Below are 27,217 nucleotides of genomic sequence, written 5' to 3'. Positions count from 1 at the left end.
AGAAAGTTGCTATTAGCATGAAATAGGGTACTGAACCACACCTGTCAAAGTACAGGGGAGGTTTCAGCAATTTTACCAAAAATAAACGAATTAAGATGTTTGATACAAATACCGCTCCTTGCTGATTAGAAAAACCAGATATGTAGAAAAAAGAAAAATGAAACTTATTGTTTTAGTAAAATGCCAAATAGGAAATTTGTTTTGTTAAATTACCAAATAGAAAGATTGGTAATGTTCATACAACAATGCTTCCAAGGAGCAGGAGACCTTCGCTAGAAGTTTATGCTCCCAACTGTGAATAGATTGGCCTGAATTAAATTTCAAAGGGTCATCTAACGAGGGTTTCAGCTTCTTTGTAATATCCACTTTCAAGGAGCTGGCTGCAGGAACATTTGTGCACATTCATGCCTCTAACTTCTTCCAGATGGGGAAGAAAATGCTACAACCAGCATGAAGAATAGCTCATTATGTCGCCAAAGCACACAATATCTCTGGCACCGATTAGGGGTTTTGATTCTGCTGCACGAAAACAGAATCAAAACAGAATTCCTGAAAATATCAAGCAAATTGAATCTTCTTATTCATGCCCAAAGAAGCCCATCAAAGCCAATTTCCAAATTTGAGACAGGGCTATCGCCAAGGTCGTGACTTGTTGCTTCACTGTCTTCTGATGGATCCACATATGGCTCCAAGAGGTCAGAAGACCTCTCAGAGGGAATCCCGTAATCCTTGAGAATGCAAGATGAAGCTGCAGCAGCTGCCTCCCGTTCCAAAACGACAAGGAAGTTGTCCTCGAACTCAAAAATCAAATATTTATCATTGCATGCTACACAGGAGCAAAGACAACTCAGAACATTGGAACAATTCAAGGAGAAAAGGAAAAGTGGTTGGAAATAAGGGCAACGAGTACATACAGTCAATAAGATGTGCAAGGTGCCGTATGTTTTTTATTGGTGTCCCATTGAACTTCAGTACCTGTTATTGTTTTTCTTTCGTCACCTCAAGTAACACTTCGTTTTATAAATGGGGGAAAAGGTTTAAAAAATGGTTAAGACTTGCCTGCTGATTACCCATGTCCTCATATCCGATATTTACTTCATTTGCTAAGACCTGTGGTAGATTAATAGATCAAAAATATTTGGTCATTCCCACAAGTCAGATGAGTGAATACCAATATTGCCCAATTTTCTTGACAGAAAAGGCATGAAGATAACCTGTGATAATATCACGATTTCTTCTCCTTTGAACTTTGCCAAAGAGTAACGTGCCTTTGCCAGTAGTTTCAGCTGAACATACAAGACATTATTGCATTTGAGACAATACATAGAAATGATGATGAAATACACAAGCAAGAGAAGGCGGAAACAACCCTTCACAAAGAATTATTGATACTTGTAGAACTTACCCCTATAGTGTCTTCACACTCCTCACTGTTAAAAACAAAACAAAATAAAATGTCATTTCTTTCCTGAAAATCATCTGGGAAATGCTATAAATGTAGAATACATTAAGAATATAAACAGTTATAAAGGGTAATTATCACTAAGTTGCAGAAATCCAGCAAAACATACTCTATCAGTGGTTCAGAGAGCGGAGTGAACACCAGTCCAGCAATTATCAGATATGAAGGCTGTCCTCCTTCAATGTGATATGGAACCTTCAAAGGGCATTAAGAGACCCATAACATTGAAATGTGCATATTTGACTAAATTATGATTTATTAAACAGAGGAGGCATAAATCATGCATTTTGCTTAACCAGAAATTACTAAGGGCATACCAAATGCACTCGTGGTTTTAGGACTGTTTTAACTTTCATGAAAGTCCCTTGTCGAATGATACCAAGCTCTGCCACATCACCTGAAAACCTGATTATTCAAACATCATTTGATTCAAAGGCCTCTATCATTGAGAGTAGATAAAAGGGAAATGGAAATGCTCCATACAAATTTTTACAGAATCATGCTAAAACCCAATCCCATGATCCCATCTATTTAGGACAAATTGCTAGAAGCAAAAAAAAAAAAAAAGTCTAGGACAGATCCTGGTTATCCACTTTGTAGACCCTTGTAGATGTGCTCAAAATACACCTAAGCACAACTTAGCTGATGCAGCCCAATCTAGAGTATCCTTGCCAGGCCCATCCTTTGTGGGCCTGACCTAGGGATGTCAATATGTCGGGCTTGCATGGGTTCACCGCAACCTTAACCTGACCCTACAACATTTCAACCCAAACCCAACCTGACCCAACTAAATAACAAGCATTTTCTAAGCCTGAAGCATTGCCTTTCAATTGTATTTTTGTAACATATTTTTTAAATCCCAATAGTCATTAATTTAACTTGAAATTTGGTTTGTGTTTCAAGATGTCACTTCCTCCACAGTAAAAGAAGAAAAATCCAAAAGAAACATAACAACGTTAATAGGGATCAGTTGTTTTGGGCTTCTTTGTAATTTGTTGCTTTTAGTTTGGGAGGGTGCACCTCACACCTCTCATTGAGCCTTGTACTGCTTTTCATTTCTCTAATAAAATTCTCTTACTATTGATCAAAAAAAATTTTAAGGTTAGGGTTAGAAGGCATGCAAAATTATAAGAATATGTAGGGGCATCATGACCCATTAGACCCAAGCCCGACTTGGATTGAAGGATTGGAACCATAACCTGACCATAAACCCAAATAAGCCCAAACCTAATCCGACTCTATAGGGTCGGGTCAAGTCGGATTTACCATTTAACCCAACCCATTGACATCCCTAGCCTGACCTGTGTGATTGGGCTGGGTAGCCCGATGGGTCGGCCCGACCGTGCCTGATCTAAGTCGGGCTTGGACATGATATCAGGCCCATGGACTCAAGCTCGGGCTTAAAACATCGAGCCCGACCTTTTTCAGGCCGGGCTCGGGCTTTCTCAAAGAAGCCCAGCCCGAGCCTAACTTGATAATGTATTTATATAATAAAATATATATAATGTATTTATATAATAAAATATATATAATGTATTTATATAATAAAATATATATAATATATTTTTTCTTTATTATTCTTATCTTTTTTCAAGTAATAGTGAGATCTTTCATTATTTTTTTGGTTTTGAGGTCTTTTAATATAAATAAAACAGTTTTTTATTGAATAAAAAAAAGAAAAAAATCTTTTTCCAATTTTCTGGCCGGGCTCGGGCTCGGGCCCAAGCCCAGGCCCAGGCTTTAGGCTTTATATAAGGGTCGGGCTCGGGCTCAAGACCTAGGCCCACTGGTTAGGCCGGGCTCGGGCTTGGGCCTAGGTATATTCTGTTAATATAGAGACAAAGCCTGGCTTGAACCCGGCCCAGCCCGGCCTGGCCCATGAACAGGTCTATGTGTGAAGATAGCCCAATCAAGGGCGGTTCAACCAGGCCCAAGTCCCTATGCAAGGGACAACAGTGGCCCCATACTCAAAATGATACTGAATTAGTGCAATGGTTAGCCTAGTTAGAGCAGAACCTTAGAAGAATCCAAAGGATATATATCAGCTAGTACAATAGCTGATCTTGATATCCTAGCCCACTTGAATGAAGTCCTCATTCAAGTTGAAGGCCATAAAGTTAACTACTTTTGTATGTTGACTAAGCTTTACTTCACAGAATAAGACTTATAATGACCCAAATGGATTAATTCCTTGCATAAGTGATCTTATGGGTGGGTACTTATTAATAAATAAATAAAGTGATCTTATGGGTAAAACCAAGTGAATATTTTCTTCAAGCCCCTATATCTATCTGCTGAAACACTTTGTTTCATTGCTGTACCACATGAGATCTATCACCAAGGGCTATAGTAATATGCATTTCCGTGTTCTTTTTTTTTTTTGCTAATTATATGCATCTCTATTGCAGCACTGAAAAATGCACATGACCACTAAAATAAATAAATAAATGTGGAAATCTTGAGAAACGTGCAGAGAAATTATTAGCATAGAGATTGTAGACCATTACTTTTGGCTTATAAGGTAGCGGAATGCAATTCGCTCAGTTGATCGAAATGGCACAGTTCCTTCACACCCTACAGGAACACCATCAAAGCTTACAATCACGTCCCCCTGGAAAAACATACTCTGCAGAGATTACTTTCAGAGTATTGTAATAATTCTTAGAATACTATTAACATTTAATTTCCTTTTAACAGACTAATAGATGATGGGGCTCAACAACAATATAGCAAAGGGCAGGCTCTATTATCAACAGAGCCCAACTCAACCCGCACCTAAGCTGATCCTCCCAAGTCCAAATGAATGGAACAGAGGCATAGAGATAATGGAAAAGCTTCAAATAAGAAAAGGAAAAGAAAGAAATAGAGAGGACACAATTGTTTTTTGTTTGTATGTATGCATGAGCCCACCAATTTCTGCTACATGGGGGGATCATGTGGCAGATCCAAACCTTCCATCAGATAGGGACCAGATGATTGGCCATGTCTGCAGTTCCACAGTTCATCAGCCCTATACCCAACCTTGTATTGGAGTTTAGCCTAATGAACAATAGGCTATTCTTGGACTAAACGTGGGAGACTGATGCAGGATCTTTGTGATTCAGCACTATTCTTGCAACCAACATATATCTAGATGTGTAGCACAAACAAAGAACTAACAGAGAAAAAAGAGAAGAGATGGAAATAAGATGAAAACCCTAGGCAATCACACCAAATTCTGTATAGAAACTTGTTCATTAACCAAAAACTGTTCTTCAAATGAGCCTTACAAGCTTAATAAGAAGAAACTTGCCCCTCCTCCAAGTTAGCTTGCACAAGGCACTTACAAAAAGAAGCTAGATTAGACTAAACCTGCCCCAAACAATTACAAACATAAAACTAAATAAAGGGAAATTACTAGACTAAGACTTGTCCCCAAACATAACCCTTAAACATGCAAAATTACAAAAATACCCTTGCTGTCCAAATGTAAGAAAGTCAAATAAGTCCTGTCCAGCAGCAAACTCAACCACACAAAGAGCATGTTAAGGTGGATTGAAGACTCTAGGGTCATCCCAAGTTGATCCACTGCTAACATAGCTCCCATGTGAGCCCCACATCATCATAATGATGCCAAATAAGCATAGGAGCAGCTTTGCTTCTCTTTTGATATGCCCTAAGTTGATCCCCATCAGAGACTCCTTTTGATTTCCAAGCTAAGTTGCCATTTGGAAGATTCTAATTCACTTGGTCATCTAGGGAAACTTCATAATACGGCCTAACCCTTCCCATACATACATAAATACGTGCACACATACTTCCATATTATCTTCACAAACCATTCTTGTAGGGCTCGTGCATGTCAAGATGTAGTTTGATATTTAAGTGCTTGCATACCTTCTTCAAAACATTATTTGCATCAGAAGTTGGTTCAACTCTCCGCACCAGTACACCCTGCAACAGACATGTCAAGGGGGCAATAAATATGAAAGAATTGGAATTATGATATGCAAACAAATGATCAGTGATAGGTTGGATGTGGGACAATTACAAGGGTTCCTGCCTTCCTGGTTACCACACCATCAGAACTTGGCAGTATAAGCTTTACATCCAGAATGAAAAGCTCATTCAGATGGATCTAGAGGCCAATTAACTTCATCACTAACAGTCTTAGCAGGGATTAAGATGGGGGTTAATTTGTATCTCTGTAGGGATAAGTTTTTTTTTTTTTTCATTCCAGAGCAGCTTTTTTTCTATGTTTTCTATCTCCTCCCAATATACCGCCTTCCAATAACTGATCCAAAACAATACAACACTCAGCTTAACAAAGCCTTGTCCCAGTAATGTGAGGTCTTAACAACAACAACAACAACGATAATAAGTTTGAGTTACCTAAAGAAATATACCTCATTATATTGCACTTTTAAGCATGAACGAAGTGCTGGATTCTCCAATTTTTGTAGCAAGACTCCAAGGCAAGGAAATCCTGAAAGTTCATGTCTAAAGGATTACATGGTGGATAGACCATGGATATGTAAAACAAGGCTGCTCTTAGTGTGATTAATAACGCTGAGTTAAAAGACCTGTAAATAATTAAAGAAGCATGTCTATAACAGGGTTGCAAGTTTATTATATTATGTATAATGAGCATATCCTCATAAGAGTTCTATATTCTAATGCGCATGTCCACAGGCATTCACATTTACTAGCCACATGGCACATGCATTGGACATACAATCTGTTACAAAGAATGGAGAGAGAGAGAGAGAGAGAGAGAGAGGTTGGACATAGGTGGAGAGCAGTGGAGAGAGAGGGAGAGAAACTGAGAAAGAGAGTTAGATTAAACACGGAACTTTTAAGCAAACCAAACATTTTTAATTCTACTCATGTTACTGGGCCAATCATGATAAACCACACCAGCTTCTTACACATGGGTCTCACATGTCAGGCTGATGTGGCCCAGTATCATCCAGAAACCATAGAGGATTTGGAATCAACCTTTTAATGGGTGGATATAAAAGGGGACACAAAAGGAAAAAATACTTTGGTAGAACTTTAAGTGGAATGTAGAAATTTAGGAGACAACCAAAAAGGGGGTTGAACTCTTCCTTTTATATAAGGCAAGAGTTGGGGTATAATGTGGAGACTCTATAACTTGATCTATCTTATTAGTATAGTCCTTGTTGTACATTACTTATACCTCTTGTTCTTCTTTTCTCTTTCAGCCCTATATGGGCATTCTTGTAATTGTAAATATCTTCTAATATATAAGAGACTCTTTGAGGTGGGGGTCATTCATCCTTGACACCTCTAAGATTATTCTTGTTCTTCTCTCTATTCAGACAAGAGTGTTGACATGGTATCAGAGCAGGTTGCTCTCTGATCTATTTTCTCTCTCGTGAAACTCACTAGAAGCAGTAATCCTGTCATATTAGGGCTGTTTTGATCAACCCTTTTCTGTTCAGTCTTCTTTGTGCAACCAGCAGGAGAGATTTCGTTAGATCTCTCTTGTGAGACATTGGTTCGAGGCCAAACTTCAGATCTGGTGTCACCTAGACCTGATCTACTCTTCCTACAAACAGCATCTGATTTGGTGAAGTTTTCGAAGGAGTTCTGATCTTCTTGGGGTGGCGACACTGCACAGTTTCCTTTTTTGAACTGCAACAGCTTTGGACTTCAGATCTGGTGTCACCTAGGCCTGATCTATTCTACCTACAAACAACATCTGATTTGGTGAAATTTTCGAAAGAGTTCTGATCTTCTTCTTGGGGCTGTAACACTGTACAATTTCCTTTTTTGGACTGTAACTCTTTTTTTTTTTGGACTTCTGGCCTTCTACATCAGCCTGCGATTTGAGTTTTTCTCTCCAGATTGAAGGATTCTCTCAAGCTCTTCTTAATCCTACACTCAGTTTCTGGTTTGGAGATTTCTAGGGACTGTTTCGATCAGCACAAGATATCTCCTTATTCTTGAAAAAGACGCCTGATGTGTTGGTAAATCACAATTTCCTCTCAATTGGCTGACTCGATCAACCTATAACTCTAGATCTGGTGTCGTCCTAGGGTTATCTTGCTTCCCATTTATTTGATTCAGACTTCAGATTCATGTTTGAATGGTTTTAGACTTGACAGTCTTAAAACTTGCATTTTTTGGACTGTCATCCTGAGTTCTTGATTGCTGAATTTGGTTGTATCTGATATCCTTGTGCCTGGACTGTTGTTTTCTTGCTGAAATGGCCTCCAATAGAGAAGATATTATTCCTATAAAGTTGGAAGGATCAACCTATGGAATTGACATTGCTACTGTAGCACATGGGAGTAAGAAATCTACTATTGGTGGTGATTCTTTTGTTAAAGGTGATTCTCTGGAATCTATGGTTGAGGAAAACATTCAACAACTGGTAACTTCTGCTATTTCTTCTGCTCTTTCTGCTATTGGCTTACCTGGTGAGTTTTCCGGTTATTGTGCTTCTTCTTCTCATACTTGGATCATTGACTCTGGAGCTACCAACCACATGACAAGAGCCTACCCTAACCAACCAAGTAACCTTACTAAAACCCATCACAAACATATTGTTACTGCCAATGGTGAAAAGTTAAACATCATTGGTAGTAGTGATCTGTCTCTTAAGCTTTCACCCACTGCATCTTTCCCTCTTACCAAGACCCTTCTTGTTCCTAATCTCACTACAAACTTGATTTCTGTTTGCTAATTAATTGATGAAGGTAACATTCTCATCTTCTCTCAGGCTGGATGTTTGATTCAAGACCAGAACACTGGGAAGGTGAAAGGGAAGGGGCGCAGGTTGGGTCGTCTGTTTGCATTGGAGTTCGAGAAGACTCAAACAGCAACATCATCAGTTTATTTCAGTTCCTCCACTTCTAGTTCCTTTTTGAGTCATAGAAATAATGTTTGGGACTTATGGTATAAACGTTTGGGTCATTTACATTCTGAAAAATTAAAATTTTTGTTTGATTCAGGCCTTATTAAGAATAAAGTTCCTTCCTTGCACACCTTTGATACATCTTATGTTTCTTGTTGCTTAAGAGTCGTACCTTACCATTTCCTCACATATCTGAGCATGCTACCTCTCCCTTCGAGCTTATACATAGTGATGTCTAGACTGCTTCTGTCTCTTCTCGGCTTAGATACAAATATTTTGTGTCGTTCATTGATGATTGTACCAGGTACACATGGATATACTTTCTTCGCCACAAGTTTGAGGTGTTCCCAACATTTAAGTTGTTTCATGCTATGGTGCGGGTTCGGTTTCAATCACAAGTGTGTATTCTTCGTTCGGATTCAGGGGAAGAATACACTGATGGAGATTTTTTATCCTATTTGAAAGACCATGGAATAAAGTGCAACAAAGTTGTCCATATACTCCTCAACAGAATGGCGTGGCCGAGCGCAAGAATGGACATATCCTTAGTGTTGTGAGGACATTATTGCAGGAGTCCCATACTCCACCTTCCTTTTGGGTAGAGGCAGCCAATACAACTGTGTTTTTGATCAACTATATTCCTTCCTCAGTTCTTGGTAATATGTCTCCCTTTCAGAAGTTATTTGGTCGTTCTCCAGATTTATCTATGCTTCATGTTTTTGGATGTGTGTGCTTTGTTCATCTTCCCTCTCGTGAACGTTCTAAATTGTCTACACAATCTGTCATGTGTGCCTTTGTGGGTTGTCCTGACCACAAAGGATTTCTTTGTTATGATCCCTCTATTTGTCACATTCGTACATCACGTAATATTGTTTTCCTTGAGCACTTTTCATTTTTTGCTGGAATTGCTAGACTGTCTGCACCATCAGTTTCTATTTTGCCAAACATTGATTCACAGGATGCTCCACCTCCTACTGAGAAGGACTTTCTCGTCTTCTCTCGCAAGCGGTTATGTGCTCCAGCTCCTGCGCCTGCAATTCTCCTTCCTCCCAATTCAGATCATCATCCTACCACTGCTCCTGTAAGTGATACCTCTACTTCAGACACTCTTCATACTTTTGTTCCTCTTCGTCGTTCTACTTGTATATCTAGACCTCCTGACCACTATGGTTTTCCTTTAAACCATAGCTCTTTGTCTATTGTCCTATCCTCCACAGATGTTCCTCGCTCCTACCAGGAAGCTAATAGTATCCCTCATTGGAAGGAAGCCATGGATGTAGAGATTCATTCTTTACATGAGTATGACACTTGGGATCTTGTGCCTGCTCCTCCAGATGCATCCATTGTTGGGAGTCGTTGGGTTTACAACATTAAGCTGAAGTCTGATGGATCTCTTGATCGATACAAGGCACGTTGAGTTGCCCAGGGATATAGTCAGGAGTATGGTATTGACTATGAAGAAACCTTTGCTCCTGTTGCAAAGATCACCACAGTCTGTGTTCTTTTAGCAGTGTCTGCTGCTCAATCTTGGACCATATGCCAGCTTGATGTGAAGAATGCCTTTCTTCATGGTCAGTTGAAGGAGACGGTCTACATGACGCCTCCTCCTGGATACTGTAGTGATCCTTCTTTAGTATGTCGCCTCAAAAAATCTCTATATGGTCTAAAACAAGCTCCCCGGGCATGGTTTGAACACTTTCGCGATGTTGTACATTACTTATACTTCTTATTCTTCTTTTCTCTTTCAGCCCTATATGGGCATTCTTGTAATTGTACATATCTTTTAATATATAAGAGACTCTTTGAGGTGGGGGTCATTCATTCTTGACACCTCTAAGATTATATTCTTGTTCTTCTCTCTATTTAGACAAGAGTGTTGACATATAATACAGCAACAAATAAATAGAAATGGCAAAATAGTGGGAAGCATGTTCCTATTGATTCTATGTTATGTTTATTAGGGTAGGGTCAGGTTTGGGTAAGAATAAGCTGACCCATGATAGGTTCCATCTGGAGTCATGTTAAGGCCAATCTGAGCTTACCCCCAACCCATCATTTTTTTTTAATTTTATAGTATATTAAAAGAAGGTACAAGGTTTCGATAGGGTGGTGAGATGCCATAAGAGATTTACAATAAAAACATTTGAGAACTAATACAATAACTTAAGGTTTCCTGATGCAGTTCTAAAATGGTCCAAAAGGATGACCCAAAAGCTTTTCGCTGGACATCTTTAAATTCTAGATGTAGAATAATCCTATCCAATATCGTGTTTCCCAATGACACGTACAATCATTGATGATTCTTCCAATACCATCGAAGATTCTTCTATTTCTCCCCTTCCAGTAGAGGTTTAAAATGTCGATGTCGATGGAAATGTCACTTACCAAAATATAGGATATATGTCAGAAATGTCGAGGGGAAATATTGTAAAAATTAGAGACATTGTGGAAATATGCAATGATATTTGAATCCGATCGAGAACCCCCTATTGCTAATGTTGTTCATTCATTCTTTCTAATAAAATATCTTCTTAAAAGGCAATTAAAGTTATAAAATCATTATTTTTAATGTGAGAAGTAAGAATTTGAAACCCTAACATAGGCTTGTTTGGGCTTGCCTCAAGGGGCGTGGCCGGGGGTCCGGGGGCGGAACCCCCGACCCAACTGTTAAACTCAAAAAAAGGCAAAAAGCGCAAAATTTTAAAAAGGTGCATGCCTGGGCTGAGGCACAAGGCGCATCAGGCGCAGCCTAGGCGCACCCCAAAATGCGCCTTTTGAAACGGGTGCGCCTAGGACCTGGGCGAGGCGCATACCCCAAAATGCACCTTGCCTGTGCGCCTAGGTGCGCCTTTTAAATAACTAAGAGCCCCAATCAGAAGTATGAGGAACTTCTCTAATTTTATTTCTAGACACAACTTGTGTGACCTCCCCCTTAATAATGGACTCTTCATCTGGTCAAATATGCAAGAAAATGTCATAAGTTATGCCGACTGACAGATTTTTGCTTTCTCATCCCAAAGAAAGGGGGAGCCTTGGAAGTTAAAGACTTTAGACCAATAAGTTTGTTGGCTAAGGTTTTGGCCAGAAGACTAAAAGAAGTCCTAGAAGATCTAATTTCCCCAAACCAATTTGCTTTTGTAAAAGGGAGACAAATTGTGGACTGCATTCTAATTGCAAACGAGTGTGTGGAAGACAGAAAATCTTTTGGGAACCCGGGGGTCCTTGTCAAACTAGATCTGGAAAAGGCGTACGATAAAGTGGATTGTGATTGTATTTTAAATTGCTTAAAGATGTGAAGCTTTGGTAGAAAATGTATCAGGTGGATTAAAGGCTGTATTGGTTCTTCATGGTTTTCAGTGTTGATAAATGGTGAAGCGAAAGGTTACTTCAAGGCTGCTAGTAGGGGTCTCAGACAAGGTTGCCCGCTTTCCCCCTTTCTATTCATTTTGGTAATTGGCATCTTTAACTATCTCTTTGATAAGGCTATTCTTCTTAATTTGGTGAAAGGATTTGAAGTGGGAAGGGACAAGATTCACATGTCACATTTACAATTTGCTGATGACATAATTTGTTCTTGGATGCCTCCATAACCAACATCAAAAACACTAAAAGGATAATTGAATGTTTCAAGCTTATCGTTGACTTGAGGGTTAACTTTTGCAAAAGTAGTATAGTAGCTCTTAACTCAGTGGGAGAGGAACTTCTAGAAAGCTTCAAATCTTTGTTGGGGTGTAAAAAGGAGAATCTTCCTATTTCCTAATTCCTATCTAGGGATGCCTCTTGGAGGGAATCCAAAACCTCTCAACTTCTGGAGGCCGGTGGTGGAGAAATGTGAGAAGAAACTAGCATCTTCGAAGAAGTGTTATCTTTCAAAAGGGGGAAGGCTTATTCTCTTGAAGGCCTCCTTAGCAAATTTGCCAATCTATTTCCTTTCAGTCTTCCAGATTCCAACCAAAGTCAGAAATCAGCTTGAGAAGCTTCAAAGGAACTTTCTTTGGGAAGGAGGTGGGGAAAATAGAAGCCACTTAGTCAATTGGAAACAAGTATGCAAGCCTAAAGAGGAAGGTGGTTTGGGAATTGGACACTTGAAAGAGAAAAATTCTTCTCTCTTAGGTAAATGGCTGTGGAGGTTCCCTAAAGAACCCAATGCTCTTTGAACAGCTGTCATCTCAAGCAAATATGGATCAAATGTAAATGGGTGGGATAGCAATCTCCATTTGAACAGGGTAAAGTCCACAAATCCCTAGAAAAGTATCATCTCCACCCATACTTCTTTCTTTCCTTTTATAAGATATAAAGTGGGAAATGGTTCTAAAATAAAATTCTGGAAAGACCTTTGGTGGGGGAGAAACTACCCTTGCAGCCTCATTCCCTAGACTTTTAACCTCACCCTTGACCAAGAAGCCACTATTTCTTCCTGCCTTCCAGACCAAACTGTTGAGAACACCCTAAACCATTAACTACTCAGAAGACCTCTAAGGGACCCAGAGATTTTTGAATTAATAGACTTAATTCAGACCCTTAAAGAAGCCTACATCTCCCCCTCCTATTCTGACACCCAAATCTGGACCCTTCACCCTACTGGCGAATTCTCTTCTAAGTCTATGTTCAAGGTTTTGATTGCTGATGAACAACATTCCTCTTTTCCATTTAAGAAGATCTGGTGTATCCACATCCCTTCAAGAGTCTGTTTCTTTGTCTAGAAAGCTTGTCTCCAGAAAGTAAATACTAGTGATCTCTTACAGAAAATGTATTTGGGAATATCCCTTCAGCGAAGGTGAATCAGCAGATCACATGTTTCTTCACTGCAAGTTCACCCAAAAGATTTGGTTCCATTTCTTGAAAATGGCAGGTTACAGCTGGATTATATCAGAACACATTATGGACTTTCTGCATCAATGGCAAGGAACAGGTTTAAGTAAAAGGGTAAAGTTTATTGGCAATCAGTGCTACATGCGGTCTTGTGGGGAGTTTGGGATGAAAGAAACAAACCTCTCTTTGACAACAAATTCAGGCCCCTGGAGGAGTTAATTTCAGACATTACTTACCTTTTCAACCTCTGGACGGTTAATTCAGATATGTTCAAAGGACTCCCAGTCAATGATCCCAATAGAGATGCTTACCCCTTTCTGTTTTTCCCTCACCTCCATCAAACAACCTTAAGACGTCCCGACCCCATCAGTGAAGTGCTTTAGGTAACCCTGGCTTAGCTGGTATTGGAAGCATAGTAAGGGATGAAAGGGGCAACATTTGTTGGATTTTCAGCGGTCCAATTGGTTTTTCTGATTCCACAAAGGCTGAAGTGATGGCTGCTCTCACAGGAATCAGAAAAATAAAAAGAATTGGGAATCCAGAATTTAATCATTGCAGGTGATTCAGCAAATACTATAAAATGGTTAAGAGACAAAGAGGGGGGACCTTGAAGACTGAGTCACTATTTGGCAGAGGCTAGGGACTCTTTGAACTGTTTAAATGTAAAATTAGTTTGGATTCCTAGGGAACACAATCATACAGCAGATGGCTTAGCAAAATGCGGCGTGTATTTGGATCATTTGTATAGCAACAAGCTTCCTCTTTTGTAATTTGTTGGGGTTCTTCCCCTGCTTTGTACATCTTCTCATGTACCTCTTCTTCCTTTAATGAATCCTGGTTAAATTTTTCTCAAAAAAAGAATATGGGAGCATGGGCACCACATGGAAACAAGTAGTGAGCTTAATCTTTCAAGGATTTAAACCATTGGTCGAAAACCAATAGAGCATTGGTATTATTAGTTTAGAAGCTAATTATGCATTGGAGCCACTATCGAGATTTGCAAGAAAACATGCAAATCTTTCTCTCTTTCTCTCCCTCAATTCCTCCACCTCTCTGAGGCATGCCTTTGAAAACATTGCTCCCTCTCCGTCTCTCTCCCTCCCTCTCTCTCTTTTGTTTTATGATTGTATATTAGAATGGTAAAGCAAGATAAAGCATGGACCAAAATAATTCAAATATCAATCACATCTATCATGGTGAATGTATTTCGTCAAAAGAAACTATAAGAACAATACTTATTGGTTTCAAATATGTTGGACTTTAAGAATGGAATACCAGTACAGGGAGTGAGTGAGAGACTGAAACTTCAAGAAGAGACAACAGAAAGATTAAATGCAAAAACCCAGACATAAAAATCATGAGGTAAAATCCAGAATAACATATATGGTTGGGTTGTGCATGGATACCCAGCATGCTGCACAAAAAATGTGTATAAATTAGTTCAAGAAAACAACTCACCAGTATATTTTCCATTCCTATCATAGTCATCTAAGAAATGAGACACAACAGTAGTGGGTATCACATATCCAATATTCTCAGCTTCATCAGATCTGAAAACCTAAAAGGAATGCCTGGTCAGAAATATAATATATAAATATAAAAGAAAAAGAAAAATTCACAGACTTCCAAGAAATATATCAAGGATCATTTACTTTAACCTAATAAGGATCAAGTAATATTCAAGATGTTTATCATTGGATAATGGGGTGCCCTGATTATACGATTTCAGATTCAGTGAATATATGGAACCAGGAAAACATTATCGTAATTGGTTTAGTTAATCATTTAACCTGCCCCTTTCTCTATGCAAGAACATTGAGTGTATAACAGAAAGCTACCTGAAATGCAACCCCTATGCACTCCCCTTGGTCATTGAATGCAGGGCCACCACTATTTCCTATAATATAACAAGTATAAGACATTGATGTCTGAAGAAACCAATCACAGGAAGAAAAGATCATAATCCTGAAATAGTCACATATAGCCACCCACAAACCAGGATTTATTGCTGCATCAATTTGAATTCCTAGCAAGTCAGATGTTCCATGAGCATATGATGTTACCTGATAGAACAAAATGGAACAAGCTAAATCTTTGTATGCTTTTTGGAAAAAACAATTTCACAATGTAGAAACACTTCACGAAAAGATAAATTGCTTGATCAATCAAGAGAGAGAGAGAGAGAGAGGTTGTGTTTGTTGTAGTTCCAATGTTCTTTATAGAATACCAAAGAATTTTTTTGTAGCTCCAATGTTCTTTATGAAATACCATAATTGCCATTAAGGTAGCATATTGGATTAAAAATTTGGAGGTGCTCCAACCTTTTTCTATCAATTAAATTATCAGAAGTTGACAAGTGGCAACATCTTCCTCAGCAAGAATCTCCCACAACCATCCTTGGAAGCCTCTATCTCATAACACAATCAAGCTGAACTTGAATGGACACAGTCTGGGAAACCCCAGATTTTCAGGAATAGGGGGGTTTAGAAACTATGAGGGAATCATTCTTGCTACATATTCAGGACTTATATGTTATGAGACATATAAGGGGGGTTTAGGACTTATATGGCAACTCAATCTGAGCTGAGCTTGAGGTAGTACTACAAGGACATCAACTGGATAAATCTCTTATATACAGCAATCTTTTGGTAGGAGACTCGTAAATATTATGGGATGGCTAAGGAAGAATGGTTTGGCCCACGGAAATATGGATGCATTATGAAGTAGGAAAGTTGGATGCTGTACTGAGAAAATAATTTAAATGTACTCTGAGATCTGCATATGGGGTGACAGATGTGTTATCAAAACAAGAGGTTAACAGTAATCAGCTGCATTTGGGACATGTTAAAAGGTCATAATTACCAATATTGTACTCTGAGATTTGTATTCCATTCCTTTTCACATATTAATAAAAGGTCATGGTTACCAATAAAAAAAAAACTTGGCATGGAGCATCTTTAATTGAAAATAAATACCTCCATCCAAGTGCAGAACATGTTTCTTTTAGATGTGAAACAGATTTTATTTGCAAATATAAACCAACTTGGAGAAGCATGCAGTTGTGAAGCTGAAATTTAAGACATTTGAATATATTGGTTTTGTGTCAGGCAAATGGTGCATGAAATCCATTATATTGTTTCACTTCAATTCAACAAAAATAAAAAAAGGGCAGCCCAGTGCATGAGGCTCCCACCAATGTGGGGTCTAGGGAGGGGCAGGTGTATGCAACCATAATATGATGGTCACCCAGTGATGCAGGATCTTTGTGATTCAGCACTATTCTTGCAACCAACTTAGGTTTAGATGTGTAGCACAAACAAAGTACTAACAGAAAAAGAAGAGAAGAGATGGAAATAAGACGAAAACCCTAGGCAATCACACCTAAGGGTGAGGACAATCACACCCCCAACTTGGCAATCACACCAAATTCTATAGAGAAGCCTTCATTGTTCATTAGCCAAAACTGTTTTCAAATGAGCCACACAAGCTTAATAAAAAGAAGCTTTCAAAGGAAGAAACTTTCCCTCCAAGTTAACTTGCCCAACAAGTCATTTACAAAAAGGAGCTAGACTTAGGGGTGCAAATGGATCAGATCATGGTCCGATCCAAGATTCCAATCCCTCCCCCCTCGATCCGATATATATGCCATATATTTATTTATATAAATATATATATATATATAATACATGTATATATATTATTTATTTATTTATAAATATATTATTTATATTGTATTTTTGTAAAATTTTTATATTATTTATTTTTTATAAAAACATGTATATATATGAAAATAATTAAAAAATACTTGTATTTTTTGCATTTCTTTAAAGAAGACAAAACAGATCGGATCAGATCCGAATATCTGACTTCCCGATCGGATTCAAATTCAGATCCATGTCTATCAAATCCGATCGGATCTTCGGGTCGGATCATATTTGCAATTAACAGTGTCGGATCGGATTCAGATATACCTTGGTTCGAATCCGATCCAATCCGATCCGTTTGCATCCCTAGCTAGACTAGACTAACCTGCCCCAAACAATTACAAACATAAAGCCAAACAAAGTGAAATTACTAGACTAAGACCAAGGTTCAAAATATGTCGGTAGGGGCATATCCTGTATCGAAGCTCATTTCTCCTATTTTTTTAGTTTTTTATAAACCTGGTTCAGAGGGGTCGGTTTAAGGCCTGTCTACCCCCTGAACTGGGTTAAACCCCAAAACACCCCCTATAGGGGCATATCGGGAAGCCCCCAATAGGATACGTATTGGCCGATACGGCCCAATACGTATTGAAATTTCGAACCTTGACTAAGACCTGTTCCCAAACATAAGCACCCCACCCCCTAAACATGCAAAATTACAAAAATACCCTTGCTGTCTAGAAATATAAGAAAGTCAAATAAGTCCTGTTTAGCATAAAATCCAACCACAAAGAGCATCTTAAGGTGGATTGAAGACTCTAGGGTCTTCCCAAGTTGATTCATTGCTAATCCAGCTCCCATGTGGGCCCCACATCATCATAATGATGCCAAATAAGCATGGGAGCAGCTTTGGTTCTCTTTTGATACACCTTAAGTTGATCCCCATCACCCAGGTCACAATGGGTGACCATCATATTATGGTTATGCCACCATCATGTTTTCTTCTTGCATGCACTTTTTACTTGATCCCCATCACCCAGCTCCCATGTTTCCTTCTTGCTGATGTTCTTCTTGCATGCACTTTTTACCATAATATGCCACCATCATATTATGGTTCTCTTTTGCACTTAAAATCTGATCAATGAGTTGGCTATCCTTTACAAATGCCCCTTTTCATCTCCTTAATCTCCCCCTTGTTTTATTTTATCCCTACTTTTTAAATTCTAAGGTATTTGCCCATAAACGTAATTTTGCATTTAATCCTTCATTGGTTTCATCAATTAAAACATCATTAGCAAACAACATATTTGTCAAGGCGGGCACCTAGGCAACAAGGCACCCTTGGAGGCTCACCTTGCCCAGTCGCCAAGTAGTTTTGTGCACTATGTTATAAAATACTTTTATATTTTTAATTTTTTGACATTATAATTATAAAATAGGCATTATATAAACTAGAATACTCATTTTATGTGTTTATGTACTAATTTCTTTTTATTATATTCCTATTTGTTAGGGTTTAATCAACACAAACATTGCTAACTACTGTATTGAACCCATGGTTCAAAGTATCAATACACCTCTGTGTATCGGTAGAGGTGTATTAGTACTTATAACAATACTCCCCCTATTTTTTTTATTTCTTTGGTTTTCAATTTCATTTTTCAATATATATATATATATATATATATATATTATTTTAAAAAATGGATTCATGAAAACACCTGTAAACATGTGTATTGGGGCGCCAAAGATACAATACAATACACCCGATACGGGGCGTATCGTATCAAAGTTTTGATCCTTGGTTGAATCCTCAAAGATTTCAGAACCTAAACCAATAAGCAAGGGAAGAACTTAAAATTTTCTCTAATCAACACATTTTCTTCTTACAGATCTTCTTCTTCCACATTTTCTTTTCTTCTTTTCCTATAACAAAAGTAGGGGTTCAGCCCCTATATTTTTTGAATTTTCTTTCCTTTGTTCCTTTTCTTCTCATAAAATGTTGATTTTCTGAACTTAAAACATGAAAATTATACTTCTCTTATGAAAATTATGGATAATTATTAAGGAAAGATGGTTATGGAACCTAAGGAACTACCCTAGGATATATGGTTTTACTTAAAAAAATCCATCACCAAGGTGACTAGGTGACAAGGCGCCCCTCTATTGCCTAGCCTCACCTTAGTGCCTTAAAAACTATGGCAAACAATATGCACCATGGGACTTCTAGGACCTCTTCCTGAATATGTTTAGTCAATTCATCTATGATAACTGCAAATAAATAAAGGCGAAGTGCTGAACTTTGGTGAAGACCCATGATGACTGTAAAATCCAATGTCTCTCCTATAGGTGCTCTAACATTGTTGTTGCACCCTCATACATGTCCTTAATGATCCATATACCCTATTTTTAACTCCTTTCTTTTTCAAGATCCACCATCTAGGGAATCTATCATGTGTCTTCTCTAAATCAATCAGCACCATATGAAGATCTCTCTTCTTCTCTCTAAACTTTTATATTAATCATCTCATAACAAAGATAGCTTCCATGGTTGAAGTCCCTGGCATAAACCCAAATCAGTTCTTTGATATACTTGATCCATCCACAGATCAATGGAGCTTGTTGAGTTCATTGGGACCCTCTGTTGATTCTGTTCTATGAGTGCACTTTTCTCCGTAAGCGCTTTCTACATGTTCTGCATGTATCCATTCATTCTACAAGTTAAATCTGTAACCAGATCGGAACCAGATGCATCAGCATCCACATCCGATTATCAAACCTCTAGATCTGCATCTGCTTCTGCATCCGATTATCATGTCAGATTTTGGATCAGATTTGGATTAATTCACAACTGTCTTATTGTGTTTAAAATAACCAAAAATTAAAAGCTAATTTTTTAACTTGTATATGTATAATAAATGTATATAAATATAAAATATTAAATTATCAATTATAAACTTTATACACATTATACTACATATATACATAAAATAATAAGTTTTTATCGGATTCAGCTTTTAATTGGATTAATTAAAATATTAAGTTTTTAATCAGACATACATAATTATACTACATATATACATAAAATAATAAGTGTTTTTCGGACTCGGATTTTAATCAGATCAGATAGGGTTAAATCCACATCCGACCCAATTATTAATTGGATGCAAGTTCTAACATCCAAATCAGATTCAGAGTCAAATTGGGTATCAAACTTTCAGAGTCCATTGACAGCCCTACCACAAGTGCACCTTATCCATTCCGCAAGCACACCATTCTCATCCCACAAATCATCACATTACAATTATTCTCCATTCCATGAAACCCATTCAGCCATATAACCACATTCTGCAAACACTTATTCCATAACCTAGTACATTCCCCCACCCTTATACCATATAACATATATATAAGCTTGTATGGACTATGAAAGTTTCACATACTAGTAATGAACTCCATAAGTTGTATGTGCTTATAAGTCTAAATACATATACCATAGGTCTTGCACAGGAAGAAGATATCACTCCTACATTGAGCCTTAATGTCAAGAGGATACTAATGCCACATAGTATATAGGGTGAAATATATATAATCATAAGCTATGGAAATAAAAAGTAACCAGAAATTAATGGTGGTGGATTGAGCTGTCTGTCACATCTCTTGCTCTGGTGATTGTATTGGGTTAGTTTTTTGTGGTTGGCTGTGCCTGCCTGGTGGCCATGTTACCTAGAAGCCTCCATTCGGTTTCTTTTTTCTTCTTTTTCTTTTTCTTTTTCCTTTTCCTTTTTTTCTTTTTGATAGAAGGGGTGAGTAACTGGTCTCTATGTTTCTCTTCCTTTTCTTTTAAGGTTTTCCCCTTGTATTCAGCTTGTACACTTGTCCTTTCTGGAAAAAAAGTAAAGAATCAATACAAGAGTGGTTTCCATGCAAAGTTAGGATGTATAACCATATGAAGGCTTCTAGATAATCACCACCATTCATATTGTAGTGTAAATAGGGAATATGTTTCTCTTAGAGCACATATACAAACAGCCTTGTAAAGATGGATTACCCTTCCCACCATGTGTTGCAGGCTTGCAGCTACACACACACTCTCTCTTCCAAATGTAGTTTTGTGCATATGATCAAGACTTTTTTTTGAAGTTAAAAAGAGAATTTTATTGAAAGAAAAAAGAAATACAAGAAAGGTAATAAGCAATCACCTGAGAGAAAGAAAGCCCAAGGAAAAAAAAACCGAAGAAAACTGAAACAAGCCCCTGATCACACAAGGACAAACCCTCCAAAAAAATCCCTTCAAAGAAAAAAAAAAAAACATAAGAAACACCACAACTCAAAAGCACCAAAGAGCCTGACCAACATCCCTCAAGAAACACAGTAGAAATCCTATCCCCCCAACTATCACCATTTTTTATTTCTTCTTCTCTGTTTCTTGAAGGCGGTCTTCTTGTCTTCTTTTGATTGATCTTTTTTCACTAACTTGTTAGGCCCAACCCCAAACAATCCTCCTTTTATCCCTATGATATAACTTTGCCATGTTCATCAATAAGAGTTTCATTCACATGATTGCAGTGCAAGTGCAAAACATGAGAACTATAACATCAAATATGAGGTAAAGAATCTAAAGATTCAAAGTGCAAAACAACCGATCATAGTAGCACATGACATCCAAGTGATAAGTAACAACGTTATAGTAACTGATACAGCTGAGGAGATCATTGGCATATAAAGACTTTATGATGGAGGGTGACTCATAATAGGGTGGCTGAAACAGAATTATCCAATTTCTTGGAAGCATAGAAACATTGTACGAGAAGAAAGGAATATAGCAATGGAGCTGAACACCATCTTTTCTTGGGTACCGAGTTCAGAAAACAGTATGGTGGTTGATATTCTAGCAAGACAAAGCGCTAGCAGACATCAATTATTTTGGGGTGTTGAATGAGGAAGGGTATTTTTATCTTTGTATATGCATTTGTAATGAGGCACCTAATGGAGGTTATTTATGTAATTGTGCTCATTAGTATAAATGAAAACATATTAGGGTGTGAGATGATTTTGAATCTCACCCCATTCTAAACCCTTTCTTCCTCATCTTTTTCTTCTTTCTCTCCTTTCTTCTTCTTTTTCTGCGATCTTTCTTTTCTTTCTTGTAACTTGGGAAACCAAGGATACAGCGATGGAATGATGTAATGTAGAGAAGGGTCAAACAAAGGGTTAGGTTGTGGGCAGAACATAAAACAATGTAGGGGTGTGCTAGGTACTACCTGCACCAATTGTGTTGTATTTACTTACTATTCTTTCTCACATATTAATAAAATTAATGACAAGTTACCAATAAAAAGACATTATAGAAACTGATAGTAGTTGTAACCAATCAAACCTCTATGCGTGACACCACCCCCTTTGTCACTGATATGGTGTCTCCTCCAAGTGGGTATCCTACAACAGTTACTGAATCCTGCTCCCAATCACAAGAAACACATGCAACATCTTAGATGTATTCATAATATCACTTAAGTATTTACATTATGGAATAGTAACCAAAGGTAGAAAATATATTAAAAAATTAGGTATTACATTTGGTTATGGATTTATAACAGCACCGATGACTGGTTCTATGCCCAATTCCAGTCATTAAAGAACCATGTCCTGAAATAGGGATGCAAGTGGATCGGAATCATCGGATCAGATTCAAATCAGGGTATATCCGAATCCAATCCAATAATGTAAATCCTACATCTGATACAAAGATCCGATGGATCTTACAAAGATTGATTTGAATTCGAATTTGCTAAGAATGCCGGATATCTGAATCTGATTTAATTATTAACAGGAAAAAAACAAAGCAGTCTATACAAAGAAAAAAAACACAAGCATGTTTTTCAACCATTTTTGTCATATATAGTTTAAACAAAATGGGGATATACATGTCTTTTTACAAAACAACATAAATAATATAGAAAATAAAAATTACAAAAATGCAATATAATATATTTATAAATAATGTGTGTACCAGATTCTTTGGATCAGTAGGGGTGATCCAAATTTGATCCAATTATTAAACGGATCCTATTTCTCAATCCAATCCAATCCAATCCGAAAATCCAACAGAGGGATATCTGGATCCAGAAATAGGATCAAATTCGAATTAGAATTGGATCATGATCCTGTCTGTATGCACCCCTATCCTGATATTCATATCAGATTTTTTTTTGAAAAAAGTAAGTATTGAATTAATATCAACTTTATAAACACCCATGTACAAAGAGCTTCTGTACAATCCACAGGGCACCAAGAAGAATTTTAGTATTATGAGTAATTGCTTAAAAGATTTTACAAACGAAAATTCTTATTTAGTTTAGGTCAGTGAAAACTGTACAAAAGTTTATCATTTATAGTAGAAATCACTGATTGCAGTTTTAGATAAATTCCTTGTGAAGAGAAAGAAAAAGAAAATGAAGAGTTTCAGCAGTAGAGAAGAAAATAGGAGAAGAAAAGGAGTAGGATGTCAACCAGAATTGAATTAGTTCTGGCCGCCAACCTCTCTTTGTATTATATACTTAAGTAGGGCGGCTACTTAAGTAGCTGAACAGTTACAACTTAAAAACATTAACTAATGGGCCTAAAGCCCAACAACTTCCTAACTTAACAACTTAAAAATATGAAATAAATAACTGGGCCCAATAACTAGAAATCGGCCCAACTCAACACTCCCCCTCAAGTTGGGAGTAAATGTCAAACATTCCCAACTTGCGTAGATCATGCTCCAACTCAACACTCCCCCTCAAGTTGGGAGTAAATGTCAAACATTCCCAACTTGCGTAGATCATGCTCCAACTTGTTTCTTGCAACACCTTTTGTGAGAACATCAGCAAGCTGCAGATCAGAAGAAATGTATGGGAGACAAACTTCCCCAGAAGTCACCCTTTCTCTGATGAAGTGTCTATCCACTTCAATGTGCATTGTCCGGTCATGCTGAGCTGGGTTATGGGCAATGTTAATTGTTGTCTGATTATCACAGTACAACATCTTAGGTTCTCCTGCCTTTACACCAATCTCTCCTAACAAGGAATGGATCCAAAAAAGTTCTGAAACTCCATGTGTCATGGCCCTGTATTCTGCTTCTATGCTTGATCTTGCCACCATGTTTGTTTCTTGCTTTTCCACGAGACTAGGTTACCCCCAACAAGGGTGCAGACTCCTGAGGTAAGTCTCCTGTCATCAAGGCATCCTGCCCAATCAGCATATGTATAAGCCTCTAGCTTCAACTGTCCATAATCAGCAAATAGTATGCCTCTGCCTGGGTGTCCCTTCAGATAAGCAAGAATCCTGTCAACAACCTCCCTATGCTGGACTCGTGGGGCATGCATGTATTGGCTCACCACATTCACTGCATAGGAGATGTCTGGCCTTGTCATACACAAATACAGCAAACGCCCCACAAGTCTCTGATATCTCCCAATGTCCTTTACCAGCTCACCTTCTGATACATTAATTTTGTGATTCTGATCAATAGGAGTACTGACTGCCTTTGTTCCAAGCTTCCCTGTTTCTTGTAGAAGATCCAGAACATACTTCCTTTGAGAAATAAAGATTCCATGTTTTGATCTTGCAACTTCAATCCCCAAGAAGTACCTAAGCTCTCCAAGATCCTTAATTTCAAATTCCCTGTGTAGATTCTTCTTCAAACTGTCAATCTCACTTAGGTCATTCCCTGTGACAACAATATCATCCACATAAACAATTAGGACTGACACCAAGGATGCCCTCCGCTTCACAAACAGGGTATGGTCAAATTGAGTCTGAGTGTAGCCAAAAGCAACCAAGGCCTTCCTGAACCTGTCAAACCATGCTCTGGGTGACTGCTTTAAACCATAAAGTGACTTCTTAAGTCTGCATACCTTTCCCTTTTCAGCATCACTGTAGAAATCAATAGGAAGATCCATATACACTTCCTCTTGCAAATCTCCATTTAGGAAAGCATTCTTTACATCAAGTTGAAATAGGGGTCAAGAGTATGTGGTAGCAAGAGAAAGAAGTATCCAAACAGAAGTCATCTTTGCAACTAGTGCAAAGGTCTCTAAGTAATCAATGCCATAGGTCTATGTGTACCCTTTCGCAACAAGTCTGGCCTTATACCTTTCTATACTTCCATCTGCCTTATATTTGAGTGTGTAAACTCATATGCATCCAACAATCTCCTTGCCCTCAGGTAGATCCACAATCTCCCATGTTTGATTCTTAATTAAGGCTTCCATCTCTTCCTGCATAGTTGTCTTCCACTTAGGTTTGGAGAGAGCCTCACTGACACCCTTGGGTATAGATACAGAGTCAAGAGAGGAAACAAAAGCACGGTAGGAAGGAGAAAGTCCACTGTAGGATAAATACTGTGAAATACAATGAGCAGTACACTTTCTCTTCCCTTTTCTGAGAGCAATAGGAAGGTCCTGGTTATCTGTAATGGGATTAGTAGAATCAATGGGAACTGAAACAGTAGAGGGGTCAAGAGGAATACCTGAATCCGTGTCAGCTGAATCTTGAGTATCCAAGGAACCGACAGGAAGTGATGTGAGTTCTGCTGCAATTGAATTAACCTCCCAGTGGAGTCTCTGTCATGAGTAACGCTGAGAAGCAGGATGCAAGGGAGGTGCTGAGGTAGGTGACATAGGAGTATCAGATGCAGTAGTGGACACAGGAACTGAAACCGGAAGAGGGATAGACTACTCACTCACTTCCCCAAAACACTCCTCCTAAGAAGGATTCTTCGAGAAGAAGGATGTGGACTCAAAAAAGGTGACATCCATAGTAACATACCAACTCCCAGAGACTGGATCATAGCAGCAATACCCTTTCTAATTTTCTGCATATCCAAAGAAGGCACACTTCTTTGCCTTTGGGGTCAAGTTTCGAACGATGAGGACCAAGAATATGTGCAAAGCAAACACATCCAAACACTCTGAGAGGAACATAGAACATCTCCCCCTCAGGAAAAAGGAGACTGAATGGGGTGCTAAATCCAAGTATACGGGAAGGCACCCTGTTAATTAAAAAGACTGTTGTGAGAACTGCATCACCCCGAAAACAAACTGGAACTGCAGATGTGACCATCATGCTCCTTGCAATCTCAACAATGTGCATGTTCTTCCTCTCTGCAACACTATTATGCTGTGGACTGTAGGAACAGCTGTCTGATGGACAACACCATATTCTAATAGATACGAAGCAAGATGTTTTTCAAAATATTCCCTAGCATTGTCTGATCTGAACACCTTTATTCGTATCCCAAACTGTGTTAGCACCATCTGATGAAATTGCCTTACCAAGGATGGTACCTCATCTCGGGATCTCATTAAGTAAATCCAAGAATATCGAGAAAAATCATCCACAAATAAGAGAAAATATCGATAACCACCCATAGAAGGAACATGATAAGGTCCCCACACATCAAAAGGAGATGAACATCTTTTATTACTAGCTTTAAAGGAATGTTTACAATGTTTTCCAAGTTGACAACCTTCACACTCCAGACTTGACAAATTAACAGACTCAGAAAGCTTTGGAAACAAGAAACTCAAAGAAGAAAAAGACAAATAACCTAAACGATTATGCCAAAGCATAATCTGACTCATAGACCCTGACTCACTATCCCTGCTGACATGATGACCCTGATGAGGAGGAAACACATCTAGGAGGTAAATTCCATTCACTTCACGACCACTCCCAATCGTCCTCTTTGAATCCAGATCCTGCAAAATACAATGACTAGGAGAAAAAATTACTGAACAGTTCAAGTTCTTAGTCAAACTACTAACAGGTTAGTACTCAATCTAGGAACATGAAGGACAGAAGGAAGGGAAATGGAATCACTAATCTTAACAGACCCCTTCCCAGCAATGGGAACATGAGATCCATCAGTTGTGGAGATTGTCTCTGCCAAAACAGAGCTAGTAAGAGGAAAAGATAGTGAAACTATGGGTCATGTGCTTTGAGGCTCCAAAATCTATAACCCAAGGAGGTCCCTCCTTACCTGTAGTAGAAACATAATTTGTAGTGGCATGTGAACTACCTATGTGAGCAAAGTAGAATGTGCTCCACCAAAACCACCTGTACCTGGTTGTCCACTTGTTACTAAATTAGAACTGATTGTATCCCGCTGATTCAGGAACTGCCCATATCTCTCAAGTTCGGCCCTCACTGCAGCAGTTGCAACAGACTCTAGAGTAGCTGTAGTGGGAGGGGCTGGTATGTCACCAGTGACTTCCATGTGAGCATTTCCCTTCTTTTTTTTTAATCTATTCGGCACCAGATGAGGATGAAGCTTCCAGCAAGTATCTCTTGTGTGTTTAGGCTTCTTATAGTAGTCACAAATCAAATCCTTTTTATCTTCCTTCTTGATTTCACTGCCACCCCAGTCTCCACTTTGTTTAGGTCTCACAG

General features: G+C 38.3%; 1 protein-coding gene across 1 annotated transcript in view; it reads right to left on the bottom strand.

Annotated features, from left to right (window-relative positions):
- Positions 1–12: 12 nt before the first annotated feature.
- DEG2 (DEGP protease 2) overlaps positions 13–27,217 on the bottom strand; it is an 89,257-nt gene continuing 62,052 nt past the window's right edge. The window contains exons 8-21 of the mRNA XM_010248816.3: positions 22,161–22,238; positions 15,133–15,199; positions 14,975–15,033; positions 14,595–14,694; positions 5,848–5,927; positions 5,339–5,395; positions 3,970–4,073; positions 1,780–1,867; positions 1,572–1,657; positions 1,406–1,430; positions 1,215–1,286; positions 1,060–1,110; positions 915–975; positions 13–826 (exon numbers count right to left, since the gene is read on the bottom strand). Of these exons, the coding sequence (XP_010247118.1) occupies positions 582–826; positions 915–975; positions 1,060–1,110; positions 1,215–1,286; positions 1,406–1,430; positions 1,572–1,657; positions 1,780–1,867; positions 3,970–4,073; positions 5,339–5,395; positions 5,848–5,927; positions 14,595–14,694; positions 14,975–15,033; positions 15,133–15,199; positions 22,161–22,238 (1,173 nt within the window). The 3' untranslated portion in view covers positions 13–581. The remainder of the gene's footprint in view (positions 827–914; positions 976–1,059; positions 1,111–1,214; positions 1,287–1,405; positions 1,431–1,571; positions 1,658–1,779; positions 1,868–3,969; positions 4,074–5,338; positions 5,396–5,847; positions 5,928–14,594; positions 14,695–14,974; positions 15,034–15,132; positions 15,200–22,160; positions 22,239–27,217) is intronic.

Source organism: Nelumbo nucifera, chromosome 3, assembly GCF_055504915.1.
Source record: "Nelumbo nucifera cultivar China Antique chromosome 3, China Antique-T2T, whole genome shotgun sequence".
NCBI classification, from domain to species: domain Eukaryota; kingdom Viridiplantae; phylum Streptophyta; class Magnoliopsida; order Proteales; family Nelumbonaceae; genus Nelumbo; species Nelumbo nucifera.
This window is presented reverse-complemented; position numbering and strand designations above follow the sequence as displayed.